This window comes from Eumetopias jubatus, unplaced genomic scaffold (assembly GCF_037043125.1).
Source record: "Eumetopias jubatus isolate StellerSeaLion01/CBP00866 unplaced genomic scaffold, mEumJub1_p1.0 scaffold_8, whole genome shotgun sequence".
NCBI lineage: Eukaryota > Metazoa > Chordata > Mammalia > Carnivora > Otariidae > Eumetopias > Eumetopias jubatus.
This window is the reverse complement of record NW_028274814.1, coordinates 23,002,857-23,017,426: the sequence shown is the minus strand read 5'-3', so window position 1 is coordinate 23,017,426 and position 14,570 is coordinate 23,002,857. Positions and strand designations below refer to the sequence as shown.

Below are 14,570 nucleotides of genomic sequence, written 5' to 3'. Positions count from 1 at the left end.
AGGCAGCATATGGTTGGGTCTTTTTTTGTCCATCCAGCCACTCTGTGCCTTTTGACTGATGTATTCAGTCCATTTAAATTTAGGGTGATTATTGATGGGTTAGGATTTACTACTGCCATTTTATCTTTTGTCTTCTGGTGGTTTGGTCTCCACATTGTTTGTTTTTCCTTGTTTCTGCCTACTTTTTAAGTTGGTGGTTTTCCATGGTGATTTGCTTAAGTCTCCCCCCACCTTTTATGTTTAGTGTCTCTGCTCTAGATCTTTGCCTTGTGGTGACCATGAGGTTTGCATAAAACATCTCTTTGGTAAAATAATCCTTTCTCTGCTATCAGCAATTTATCTTCACCTATAAAGGGTCCATCCTTTTCTCTTCCCTTTTTATATTTTATGTCACAAATTATTTCCTTTGTGCTGCGATGTCATCACCAAGTAGTAACCATAGTTACTCTTCTTTTCCTTGAACTTTTATATTATATTTTTTTATCTTGTTTTTTTAAAGATTTTATTTATTTGACAGAGCACAAGCAGGGGGAGTGGCAGGCAGAGGGAGAGGGAGAAGTAGGCTCCCTGCAGAGCAGGGGGGAGCACGGTGCGGGGCTCGATCCCAGGAGCCCAGGATCATGACCTGAGCTGAAGGCAATCGCTTAACCAGCTGAGCCACCCAGGCGCCCGAACCTTTATACTATAATTAAGAGTTTAAAATACTATTCTAGAAAAGAGTTAACAATTTTCTAATTCTGACTGTTTATCACCTTAATCAGAGTTTTGTGTATTTCTGTCTTTTTGTTTCAGCTCTAAGAGCTTTCAGCATTTCTTTTTTTATTATTTTTTTTAAGATTTTATTTGTTTATTTGACAGAGACATAGCGAGAGCAGGAACACAAGCAGGGGGAGTGGGAGAGGGAGAAGCAGGCTTCCCACCGAGCAGGGAGCCTGATGCGGGGCTCGATCCCAGGACCCTCGGATCGTAACCTGAGCCGAAGGCAGACGCTTAACGACTGAGCCACCCAGGTGCCCCAGCATTTCTTATTATAAAGAATAAGATGGTAAACTCCAGCTTTTGTTTGTCTGGGAAAGTCTTTATTTCCCCTTCCCATCTAAGGATAACTTTGCAGAATATTGTTGGCTGGCAGCTTTTAATCTTCAAATATTTTTCATATGCCATTCTCCTCTCTCCTGGCCTATAGAGTTTCTGCTGAGAAATCTGATAGCCTGATCCTTTGTAGGTTGCTATCCCCCCTACCCCGGTTGCCTTTCAAATTTTTTCTTTTTTTTTTTTTTAAGATTTTATTTATTTATTTGAGAGAGAGAATGAGAGATAGAGAACACGAGAGGGAGGAGGGTCAGAGGGAGAAGCAGACTCCCCGCTGAGCAGGGAGCCCGATGCGGGACTCGATCCCGAGACTCCAGGATCATGACCCGAGCCGAAGGCAGTCGCTTAACCAACTGAGCCACCCAGGCGCCCTCAAATTTTTTCTTTATCATTGACTTTTGACAGCTTTGATATAATTGTGTCTTGGAGAGGTCTTCTTGCATCGAGATAAGAAGGTATTCTACTAGCTTCATAGACTTGTGTATCCAGTTCCTTCCCCAGGTTTGGGAAGTTCTCAGCTATTACTTTTTGTTGTTGTTGTTGTTATGTTAATCACCATACATTACATCATTAGTTTTTGATGTATGTTCCATGATTCATTGTTTGTGCATAACACCCAGTGCTCCACGCAGAACGTGCCCTCCTTAATACCCATCACCAGGCTAACCCATCCCCCCAGCCCCCTCCCCTCTAGAACCCTCAGTTTGTTTCTCAGAGTCCATCGTCTCTCATGGTTCGTCTCCCCGTCCGATTTTCCCCCTTCATTTTTCCCTTCCTACTATCTTCTTTTTTTATTTTTTTTTAACATATAATGTATTATTTGTTTCAGAGGTACAGGTCTGTGATTCATCAGTCTTACACAATTCACAGCGCTATTACTTCTTTAAATAAACACTCTGTTCTTGTCCTCCTGTCTTCCCTTCTGGAATACCCATCTTTCTTACATTGGCTTTTCCAATGGAATCTGTTTCTGTGTGGAATCTCAGAGGACTTCTTTTCTTTTTTAAAATCTTCATTCTCTCACTTCTTCCACTTGAATCATTTTTAGGTTCCTGTCTTCCATCTTGAAGATGGAATATTTGCTGTATTTCCAATGCATTCTGTTGCATTCTTCATCTCATTTAGTGAGTTCCTCTGCTCCCAAATTTGTTTGGCTCTTTTTTAGAATTTCTTCTGTGGGGGTGCCTGGGTGGCTCAGTTGTTAAGTGTCTGCCTTCAGCTCAGGTCATCATTCCAGGGCCCTGGGATCAAGTCCTGCATCGGGCTCCTTGCTCAGTGGGGAGCCTGCTTCTCCCTCTCTCACTCCCCCTGCTTGTGCTTTCTCTGTCTCTCTGACAAATAAATGAAATCTTAAAAAAAAAAAAAAAAAAGAATTTCTTCTGTAAAGTTCTTCTGTTTATTAATCCTGAGGCCATTGTGTTGCCTTTCTAAGTTTTCTTGTAGCTCACTGAATTTCTTCATAAAAGCTGTTTTAAAATCTTTATCAGTTAGATCGTAATATTCTTAGGGCTCCTTTGCTGGAAAATTGTCAGGTTGTTTTTATTTTTATTTTTAATGCTGTGTTACCGTGATTTTTCATGGTGTCTGATAAAAAGTGTCTCTGCCATCACATTTGAAGTAATGAGCACCTTTCTTAACTTAGGCAAGGTTTTGTTCACTTTGATTCTGACAGTTCAACCTGTAATTAATTAGGAGCCTTTCTTTTGTTTTCCAGAAGGTGGCACTACAGCACATGTTATTGATTTCTCTAGGCAAGGTGCACTTAAAAAGGGGGGGTGGTGGCCAACTCAGGGGAGGTGTGTACCTAGCATTTGTGGCTTTGGGTGAACCTAGAAGTCCGCGGGCCGAATCCCTGGGCAGGTAGGAGGAGGCACTTTCCTGCGGTCCCTCCAGCTGTGGAAGCTGCAGAATGGGTGGCTGACACTCACTCGACACCTTCACCCTCCACCTCCTGCCAGAAGGATGTTGCTGACCCACCATTTCCATGACCGCTCCCCTCCTTCGTTGCCCTCCCTGCTCCCATCCACCGTTGGTGATTTGGATGCTGTGCACAGGTGCTTTTGTTTGTTTGTTTTTTGGTTATAGATGTCCAGTTACTTGTAAATCAAAGGGGAGAGGAAAAAGGAACGGCTCACCTTGTGATGGTGACATCACTCTCAGAAGTTTCCTTTCATTCTTTGAGTAGACCCTACTTGTTGATTTTTTTTTTTTTTTTTTTTTAATCTGAAATCCCCTTTATCCATTCCACCCATCTCCCCACAAACTTCCCCTCTGGCAACCACCAGTTCTCTGTATTTAAGAGTCTGTTTTTTTTTTTGTCTCTTTTTTTCTTTGTCCATTTGTTTTGTTTCTTAAATTCTGCATATGGTATTTGCCTTTCTCCGACTGACTTATTTCACTTATCATTATACCCTCTAGATCCATCCATGTTGTTGCAAATGGCACGGTCTTACTCCTTTTTTTATGGTTGAGTAATATTCTAGTGTGCGTGTGTGTGTGTGTGTGTGTGTTGAGCACGCACACTTCCATACTTTGGTTATTGTAAATAAATGGTGCAGTAAACGGGTAAATACCCAGTAGTGGGATTACTACATCTTAGGATAGTTCTTTTTTTGTGTGTTTTTGAGGAACCTCCATACTGTTTTCCACAGTGGCTGCACCAGTTTGCATTCCCACCAACAGTGCACGAGGGTTCTTCTTTCTCCACATCCTTGCCAACACTTGTTATTTCTTGTCTTTTTGATTTTAGCCATCCTGGGAGGTGTGAAGTGATGTCTCATTGTGGTTTTGACTTATATTTCCCTGATGATCAGTGATGTAGAGCATCTTTTCGTGTATCTGTTGGCCATCTGTGTATCATTGCAAAAATGTCTATTTATGTCTTTTTTAATTGGATTATTAGTGGTTTTGATGTTGTGTCGAGGATTTTTTTAGTATACAGTTATATTGAATTAGCTAGTATTTTATATAGGATTTTTTTTTTTTAAGATTTTTATTTATTTTTTGACAGAGAGACAGTGAGAGAGGGAACACAAACAGGGGGAGTGGGAGAGGGAGAAGCAGGCTTCCCGTGGAGCAAGGAGCCCAGTGCGGGGCTCAATCCCAGGACCCTGGGATCGTGACCTGAGCTGAAGGCGGACACCCAACGACTGAGCCACCCAGGCGCCCCTTTATATAGGATTTTTATATCTACAGTTGACCCTTCAACTGCACAGCTCCACTTATATGCAGATTTTTTTCAGTAAACACAGTACAGTACCTAAATGTATTTTCTCTTTCTCATGATTTTCTTAATAATATTTTCTTTTTTCTAGTTTACTTTATTGTAGGAATACAATATGTAATACATATACAAAATATGTGTTAATTGACTGTTATCAATAAGGTTTTGGTCAGCAGTAGGCTATTAGTAGTTAAGTTATGGGGGAATCAGAAGTTAAATTGCGGATTTTCAAGTGCACAGGGGGCAGCACCCCATCCCCATCTTGTTCAAGTGTCCACTGTATATTCATAAGTGAATTAGACCTGTTTGTTTTTTAGCCTTACGTGGTTTTAGAGCGAAGATTATATGAGCCTCATAAAATGAACTGAGCAGCTTCTGGAAATAATTTATATTAAATAGCAATTAATTATTTCTTAAGCTTCTAATAAATCTCAGCTGTAAAATTATTTAGGCCCAGGTTTTAGGACCTGAGGTGGCTTGATAACCATTTCAATTTCATGGTCTCTTCTGCCAATTTCAGCTTTTTTTTTTTTCTTTTAATTCACTTCATTTAGGTTTTCAAATGTATTGACATATGGTTGTTCCTAATAAACTTTCATTGTTTTTAATCTGTTACTTGCTATTTTTTATTAGTAGGCATTTACTGTATTTTGTGCTGTTATTTTTCTTTTCTTTTCAGAAAACCATCTTTTAGCTTTCTTAATATTTATTGATTTTCTTTCTGTTTTACTGGTTTCTGTCCTTATCTTTCTGCCCTTCTGGTTTCTTTGGGTTTGCTCTGTATCCTTTTGCCAGTGTCAGTTAATTGCTTACACTCAGCTTACTCGTTTTTAAATTTTCTCGTTCCCACATCAATGTGTTTAAAGCTACATGTTTCCTTCTAAGCAGTCTTGCTTTAGTGTCTCCCACAACATTTGGCCTGTAGTTAAAAGTATTTCTTGGGGTGCCTGGCTGGCTCAGTCGGAGGAGCATGCAACCTCGGGGTTGTGAATTTGGGCCCCACATTGGGTATAGAGATTACTAAAATAAATAAATCTTTTTTTAAAAGAAAGATTTGATTTCCTAATGCCTTTGATGACTTCCTGTTTGACCCAAGGGTTAGTAATGTTGTTTAATTTTCAAATTTGAAAATAATTTTCAAGTAAAAATCAAATCCCAAAAATGGGATTGATTTTTACCCTTTTTTTTTTTTTAAATTTCTGACTTTATTGACTTAGAGGACAAAATTTGTATGATAATAAGTCTTCAGAATTTGAGGCAATTTCAAGATCTCCTTCAGTCTTCCCAAGAATGTCCCACCAGGATAGTCTCCCCACCTATTTGCTTGCTATTTGTTTTTTGGGTTTTGTTTACTTCCTGGAACCCATACTTCACTCCAAGTTTCTCCAGGGTTGATTGGGGTTGGGGAGGGGACCCGGACCCCATACTAGTTCATTAACCTAGTCGGGAGCTGGTTTGTGAAATTGCTATGATCTGGATTATAATTTTTTAAAGTATCTATCTGTATGTTGATACTTGACTTCCCCAAAATATTTTAACAGCAAGAGCATATGTAAAACATTTGAGTATCAGAAAAATTCCATTATTAAGCAGTAAGTACAACTCACAAATCAAAGAGCAAGATGCTTTTTCATCCTCCAGGTGGTGCTGTTACTTTTGTTAACAACTGCTTTTCTAGACTTTTTCTTGTCAAATTTTTTTTTTTTAAAGATTTTATTTATTTGACGGAGAGAGCAAGAGCAGGAATACAAGCAGGGGAAGTGGGAGAGGGAGAAGCAGGCCTCCCGCTGAACAAGGAGCCTGATATGGGGCTCAATCCCAGGATCCTGGGACCATGACCTGAGCTGAAGGCAGACGCCTAATGACTGAGCCACCCAGGCACCCCTTTTTCTTGTCAATTCTTGTTCTAGAGCAGAACGGGGCAAACTTCTTCTGTCAAAGCCCAGATAGTAAATACATTATGCTTCATGAACCAGGTGATCTGTTTCATAACTACTCTGCTTTGGTGTTATAGCCCAAAAGCAGCCATAGGTAATACAGAAACAAGTGGACATGGCTGTGTTTAAATGAAACTTTATTTACAAAAGCAGGTGGCAGGCTGGATTTGGCTCATGGGTAATAATTTGTTGACCCCTGACTAGAATTTTTGTTATATATAATTTAATCATTGATCTACTAGTAGTCTAGAAAATTTCTCTCACGAGATATTCAGCTAGTTTCTAGACAGGGAAGGTGGTGAAGAGGCTTAGGGCCAAGGCCACTGGTATGCTGATTCTCAGGGCAGGAGTAGTCTAGACTTTGAGGAGGAAGGATGAGTCAGGTAGGGCAATCCCCTGTGCCCTAGAGCCTCTCAAGTCCAAGAGTGCCGGCAGCCATGGAAATGAGTTGATTGTGTTTCTTTTATTTGTTTCGGCGGAGTGAACTTTGTGGAAAATAAGCTTTCTCTGTAGTAGTCACATCTCTGCTCAGGGTTGGACTCACATACCATGTTAAAAAATGAGAATAAGAGTCTCTATGCCCTTTGAACCATAAGAGAGTAAACATCTTTAGGTTTGAAGATGGAAGAATTGGGCAGACCAGGAGGAAGACTAATCCTCTCATCACAAGCTTTTAGTTCCAGAAAAGGGGAAAGGGGGAAGCCATCGACTGCATGGCATCAGAGGGCTAGCTTCCTCTTCTGAGTCTCTTCTCAATGCCCAGCAGTAGAAACCAAGCTTGTGTTCATCACCTGCCGTTGGCATACCCTGTTATACCATCATTGGGTATTTCATCTCTGAAGTATCTAGCTTTTTACAAATTTGAAGACCATTTCTCAAATCACTGGAGTGTGTATTTTCAGTAGCATTAGAGCGTAGCCTGTAATATGAGTGTTACCTTGATCATCTTCTGTTTGAATGGCGGATATTCTTGCTGCAAGTGCAGTGAACCCAGTTGACTTTATGTGTGTCAGCCCATACCTCACCACTGAGTAAAGCCCCACTTTTCTGTTTCAGTAACTGTGGCCTCTTCAAATGGGAACGAGATGGAATGCTAAAGGTAGGTCATTTGCAAAGTGACCAATTTTAGTGATCCATGCAAATAATGTTGACCCCTCTCTCACTAAACTAATTTCATTTTTCTAGGAAAAAACAGGCCCAAAGATAGGAGGAGAAACCCTGTTACCACGAGGAGAAGAACATGCCAAATTTCTGAATAGCCTTAAATAGCCCTGACTTCAAACAGGTACCCACGACCTACATTGCTTCTTATGGCTCTGGAAAAGCAAGGGTGTTGCTCTGTTTGCTCATGTTCCTGGTTGACACAGTCCAAACAGACACTTATTAAGCCTAAACATTTTACCTGCTTATTTTCTGTTGTGTTGGTTTGATACCAAATTTAACATTGACCTTTAAGTGGTGAATCAAAATACCATCGTCTTCCGTGTTCTTGCTACTGATGGCTGCATTCATGTGGATTTTTTGCTCAGAAACGGGAAGGTAAATTGAGAGTGTGTTTCTGTATGTTTTGGGTAATAGAGCGTGCAGTGTTGCTTCTTGATCAGAGTAAAGTTCTGTTATTTATATGGGAACACAGAGGCAAAAGGATTAATTTAGCTCACCCTGGGTAGGTTGCATAACTTCTGGGCTTCGGTTTTCTTACCTAGAAAATGAGGAGGCTAGGAGTAAATGATGTTGAAGTGTATCTTTCAGCACTCAAATTCTACAAATAATACAACTTCTCCCATATAAATAATTATGCTCATTAACCTTGACACAATCTTGATATATTGACATCAAAGCCAGGTTCCTTCTTTCATTTCTATTCTTATCTCTCTTTTGTTTTGCAAGTTGATTAATGCACTCACTCATGTGGCATTTAATTCATATCTATATGGTTCTCTGTGCCCTTAAAATATTGTGGAGCGCTTTAATAGAACCACTAAAATCTCATCATTTTAAAATATAGCTTTGTTTAAATATGGCTTAAAGAAACTTCGAAACCTCTAACTAAAACAAATACAGAGTTTAAGAAGCTATGAACAATGATTGAAAAACAGAAACATCTCAGAAAGACAGAACTCCGGGAGTTTGAGATTTGCAGATATACTCTTTCATACACATCAAGAATTAGAGGGCAAACCCTGTGCAAATTAGCACCCCAAAAATGCAGTTTAGGAGATTCCTCTTTTAGGCAACCTGATTTTCCAAAGTGAATGCTGATATCATCCTAAGAGTGAATAAATTGGCAGGATTATTATTACATTGGGATTTAAACTCTAGCTAGAAATAGATCAGGTTTCCCCCAAGATGGTATTATGGTAGATGGACATAATGCTTACATGAGCTGATTGTGGGAGATGTTTGATATAGCTTTTCAAGAGCTAGAAAAAACATGTACATGCCTTAGATTTCATCGAACTCTGCTCAATATGAGTGTTTCTCCTAAGGTTATATTGCAAAAGCTATATTTTTAGGAGGATTTCACTTCCCAGGAGGTGTTTTAATTTTTAACTAATGAAGAAAAGAATAAAGTGTTTAATTCTTAATAGGGACTGAAGGCACTCAATGGTGGTATTTTTAATGGCTCATTTAGAGTAGATTTGTTTATCCCATAAACTTAAAATAGAGCTGTGTATTTGAAGAAGATCACAACTAAGCGGCTGCCAAGGACTTGAGCTCCAGGCTGCTCCTCAGGCAATCCCCTTCCCATGAAAGAAACACATTCCTGTTTGAACCAAGGGCACCATTAGAGTTCCCATTCATTTGTGTATCATATATAAGTATTGTACTGTAATAATTTAAAAATCATTGAATTACTTCTCAGTTACTCTAGATTTCAGGGGGCTTTCGTTTGAGGTCTTTTGTATTTAGGCTTTCATAGATCAGTGATGAGAAGCGGTAGGTGGGCCAGAAGGGGGACTTGTTTGCATTGAAATTACGATTCATCAGTGAGATCAGTCTTTTAATATTGTTCTCTTTATCAGTGTATTAAATGCTTTTATATAAATCCAAAATGTGTGTTTAATTTTTCCTTACCCTGTCATTAGCAATGTAGGGCTTATTGTGTAATCATGTAATCATAGGCCATCCAAACAAGGTAGGTACACAGTTGATCTAAATTAGCACACAGAAACTTTGTATTTCAGGGGGAGGTCGTTGATCTGGATGTTCTGATTGTCATAACAGATTTTGTTTCTGCTGTGCCTTTTTTTTTTTTTAAAGAGAGAGTGCACGAGCTGGGAGGGAGGTGCAGAGGGAGGGGGAAGAATCTAAACCAGATCCCCCGCACTGAGCACCGAGCCTGATGCAGATCTCGATCTCATGACCCTGAGATCATGACCTGAGCCGAAAGCAAGAGTCAGATGCTTAACCCACTGAGTCACCCAGGTGCCCCTGCCTTTTTTTATTTAGAGGCAACGTGTGGCTTGTGTTTTTTGTTTCTTTTTTAATCACCTTTCTCTTGAGTTTTGTTTAAATATATTTTCTCTTCCAAACAAGAGAGGGAAGACTGAAGTAATTTAGATAACAGTGATGCAGAGTAGCAAATAAGGAGCTTCTGAGTGATTGGTGTGGAATGTTCCTCAGAGGCAACTTAGAAAGCTTAAAAATTTTAGTTTTCAACTTTTAAAAACATTACAAGTTGACCCATCCGTAGCAAAGTTGACAGGAAGAGATTTCATGAATTGGGTTGTGTAAAAGCTGATGAGGACACAAGTGAAGCTTGATGTTTATAGTGGATTAAATGTGTCTGAGAATATGGATTTTTAAAAGTCAGGAGAGTAAATCTCTTTGCCTCAGTATGTCACTCATAGCAGCCCATCAGCACTCTACTTGACAAGTAAAATAGACATCTCTGATCCCATGTGTAGAGATTTGGAAACAATACAGCTCTCAAGGAGGGATGGCTCAAAAAATGAAATTCTATATTCACCAATATTGAGGAAAGAAATGGTGATATATCTAAAGAAAATAATAGGCACAAAATAGAAATCAGTTGACTTAATAGCAGTTTGTGGAAAAGCTGTGAAATTTTTGAAAATTAAAATAAGCCAAGGGGTGCCTGGGTGACTCAGTTGGTTAAGACACCGGCTTTTGATTTCAGCTCAGGTCATGATCTCAGGGTCCTGGAAATTGACTAAGGGATTTGAAAATGTGAGTTGAAACTCAGATTGGAACAAAGGCTGTGGTAATTTTGCTTGAGCAAAGACTTCTCCTTTGGTATTTTTCTTTCCAGTTTTAGTATATATGCTGCCAAAGCAAGCAAATATTGGTCTCTTTCTTAATCAACTTTATTAAGGCCTAAATTTCACACAGTAAAAGGCACACATTTTATGTGTGATACAATAAATTTTGATGAACACAGACACCCACGTAAGCACCACCACAAACAAAATTTGGACATTTCCATCCTGTCAGTGGCTTGTGCGATTTCCCTGTCCTACCCGACCCATCACAGATCCGTTTTTCTCTCCCTGTAATTTCCGCCTGTCTTTTGAGTCTCACTTAGATAGAATCAGGCAGAATACACTTTTGTGTCTGGCTTCCTTCATTCACCATATTTTGAAATGCATCTGTGTTGTTGCATATATCAGTAGTTCATTGTTTTTTATTGTTGAGTATTTTGCTGGATGGATATGCCCCACAATTTAGTTATTCACCTGTTGATGGACATTTGAGTTGGATTATTTCCAGTGTGGGGCTGTTATGAATCATGCCTCTACCAATATTCAGGTAGATGTCTTTCTGTGGATATGTGTTTTTGTTTCTCAGGTAAATATCTAGAAATGGGATTTCCAGGTCAAATGGTAAGTGTATGTTTAGCTTTTAAGAAACTGCTAAACTAGGGGTGCCTGGATGTCTCAGTTGGTTAAGTCCTGGGATCAAGCCCTGTGTCGGGCTCCCTGCTCATCAGGGAGTCTGCTTCTCCCTTTCCATCTGCCTTTTCCCCCCACCCCTCACGCATGCTGTTTCTCTCAAATGAATAAATAAAATCTTTAAAAAAAAAAAAAAAGAAAGAAAGAAAGAAACTGCCAAAATATTTTCTAAAGGGGTTTGCCCTGGGGCGCCTCGGTGGCTTAGTCAGTTACGTGTCCCACTCTTGATTTCGGCTCAGGTCATGATCTCAGGGTTGTGAGATCAAGCCCCGTGTGGGGCTCCATGCTCAGTGGGGAATCTGCTTGGAATTCTCTCTCCCTCTGCCACTCCCCCGGCTCATGCACGTGCACTCTCTCTAAAAATAAATAAATCTTCAAAAAAAATAAAGGGGATGCACCATTTTACACACCCACTAATAATATGTGAGAATTCCATTTGATCCACATTCTCACCAGTATTTGATACCGTCGGTCTTTTTAAGTTTTAACCGTTTTAATAGGTGTGTGGTGGTATCTCATTGCAGTTTGAATTTGCATTTTTCTCATGACTGTTGACATTGGGCCTCTTTTCATGTCCTGTTGGCATTCCTGTATCTTCTTTGGTGAAATGTCTGTTTACTGGTTGATCGAGTTGAGTAAGAATTCTTCCATGTATTCATATGTGGAATTTAAGAAACAAAACAGATTCACATAGAGGAAGGGAAGGAAAAATAAAATAAGATGAAAATTGAGAGGGAGGCAAACCATGAGATGCTGAACTCTAGGAAACTGAGGGTTGCTGGAGGGGAGGTGGGTAGGGGGATGGGGTAATTGGGTGACGGGCATTGAGGAGGGCACTTGATGGAATTGAGCACTGGGTTTTGTATGCAACTGGTGAATCACTGAATTCTACCTCTGATACTAATAAAAAATAAGTAAATTTTTTAAAAAAGAGTTCTTCCTATATTCTGTATACAAGTGTTTTGCAGATATATGTGTGATGAATATTTACTCCCAGTGTGAGACTTGCCTTTTCATTTTTTCTTAACAATGTCTTAAAGAGCAGGTTTCTACTTTCTTGTGCATTTTATCAGCTGATTCACTTTTGGTTCATGCATTTTGTCTAAGAAATTTTTACCTGCCTTAAAAGTCAAAAAGATGTTCTTATAGAATATTTTTATATAGTTCTAGCTTTTACTCTTTCATCTGTGGTCCATTTCAAGTTAATGTTAATATAAGCCATGAGGTGTAAGGGTTGAGGTTCATTGTTCTCCAAATGGACACTCATTTACAGCATCACTCAGTGAAAAGATGAGCACTTCCCCCATTAGATTAGTTTGCCTTCTTTGTCAAAAATCAGTTGATCATGTATTTGGGGGTCTACTTCTGGACTCAGTTTTGTTATAGTAATGACATATTCATACAGTATATGTAAATCCTTATGCCAGTACCATGCTGTCTTAATGATTATAGATGTAACAAGTGTGGGAATCAGCTGGTGTTAGTCCTCCACCTTTGTTCTTTTTTAAAATTTGTTTTGGCCGTTCTAGGTCCTTTGCATTTCAGCGTAAATTTTAGAAGCAGCATGTTGATTTCTACCGGGGGTGGGGGGAAAAAAACCCTACTGGAATTTTTATTAAGATTGTGTTTAAGAAGCATCTGGGTGGCTCAGTCAGTTAAGCGTCTGACTCTTGGTTTCACCTCAGGTCAAGATCTCAGGGTCACGAGATTGAGCCCTGTGTCAGGCTCCACGCTCAGCATGGAGTCTGCTTGAGATTCTCTCCTCATGTATACACACCTTTTCTCTCTTAAATAAATAAATAAAATATTAAATAAAAAAAGATTGTGTTTAATCTTTGGATCAATTTGGGGGGATTGACATCTTAAGACTTCCTATCTGTGAATATAATACATCTCTCCATTTATTTAGGTCTTTAATTTTTCTCAGCAACATTTAGTAGTATTTGTGCCTGTCTCAGCATATGACCAGCCAGTGTTGTGGATGTTCTGGCCCTTGTGATCCCTGTTAAGATTGCAAGATGCCTCCAACAATAACCATCAGCAAACTTTGAAAAAATAAGGTTTATTAATTATAGGGCCTGGAAATAACATAGCACACCAAATAGCAAGGTCTTGGGCCAAACAGCAAGGTCTTAGGTAGGAGTACACATGGGCCTGGGGCTCTGCTTTCATTGGGGTTAAGGGTGGGGGCCTAGTATGTCTTGGGTTCACGCTTTATTGGTGAATTTAAAACATAAGAATGGGATTTTAAAGTCCCTGAAGAGGAAAAACAAGTGGTCAGTTATAGAAATCAACTGAAATCTCAAAAGACTGTCAGGAGGAAGAGGGGGCCTGGCTCTTTAATCTAGTGATGTACCTGTCAATGTGTATGTCCGAGAGGTGTAGAGATTGTATATATATCTTGTCATGTTTATTTCTAAATGTCTTACAGTTTTGATGATATTGTAAAGGGTACTTTTTGCATTGCAATTCCCAATTATTACTTGCTCGTTTATAGAAACAAAGTGCATTTTTGTCATTTGACCTTGTATCCTGGGACCATGTTAAGCTTACATATTAGTTTAGCAGCTTTTTTTATAGATTTCTTAGGATTTTCTACATGTTGGATTATGTTGCCTGGAAGTTTTTCACAGTGCAGTTCTTATCTATGACTGATGTTGTTCCCATTCTAAAGAGGAAAGCATTTTCTTTCACCGTTAATTATCAAGAAAATATTCTGAGTAAGGTTGAACAAGAGGATCTATAAATAATAGTGTGGGTTTTATTGGTCTTCTCATACATTCCCTAGTGATGGTATCAGTTGAGCACCAGTGGGCTTGACCTTGAGAGGGGGAAGTCATGTCAAGTCCTGCGTTGAGTATGAGTACATTTTCAGATTGTGCTGAATTTTATCTTTGTGTAATCATCAGTCTTGCCAAAACAGCAATGGTGTATATGTCATTCGGGCACTTAGGGTTAAAGGTACAGGAAGAGTATCCTCAGTGATTTAATAAGGGAATGAACTGTTTTTTGTTTTTGTTTTTTTTTTTTGAACAGTGGTTTCAGGATGCCAATCTAAGAGTATTTTAGGGTTTTCATCTTACAAAATATAAAATGTCTTGCCCCTCGGTACCACAGTTCTATGCTGGGTGTGTAATAAACAACCAAACATGAGCTAATAAAATCATAAGCTAGTGCACCGTGACCTCACTGCCTCATATTAATGAGGCGACCATTTTTATTTAGGAAAGTTTTACATTTGGGGGCCTCTTCCCTAAATGATTCACACTCACCAGTGTGTCATTTGAGATTCATTATTACTGCTCTAAATGAGAAATTATATGGAAAACAATTTTTTCCCCTTTGTGTTACATATTGAGTGAATATTCTTTTCAGGCATGTCTCGTCAAACATCGTCATTCC

At 39.2% G+C, this 14,570-nt stretch overlaps 1 protein-coding gene across 4 annotated transcripts in view; it reads left to right on the top strand.

Annotated features, from left to right (window-relative positions):
- Nucleotides 1-14,570, top strand: part of MCM10 (minichromosome maintenance 10 replication initiation factor) — an 81,668-nt gene that overhangs the window by 31,076 nt on the left and 36,022 nt on the right. For 3 of the 4 annotated variants that reach the window (XM_028114596.1, XM_028114597.1, XM_028114594.1), the window contains exons 19-20: nt 7,309-7,351; nt 7,438-9,301. In XM_028114596.1, the coding sequence (XP_027970397.1) occupies nt 7,309-7,351; nt 7,438-7,521 (127 nt within the window). In that variant the 3' untranslated portion in view covers nt 7,522-9,301. Of the gene's footprint in view, nt 1-7,308; nt 7,352-7,437; nt 9,302-14,570 lie in introns of those variants that run through there. The other variant, XM_088025810.1, reaches the window with a different exon arrangement.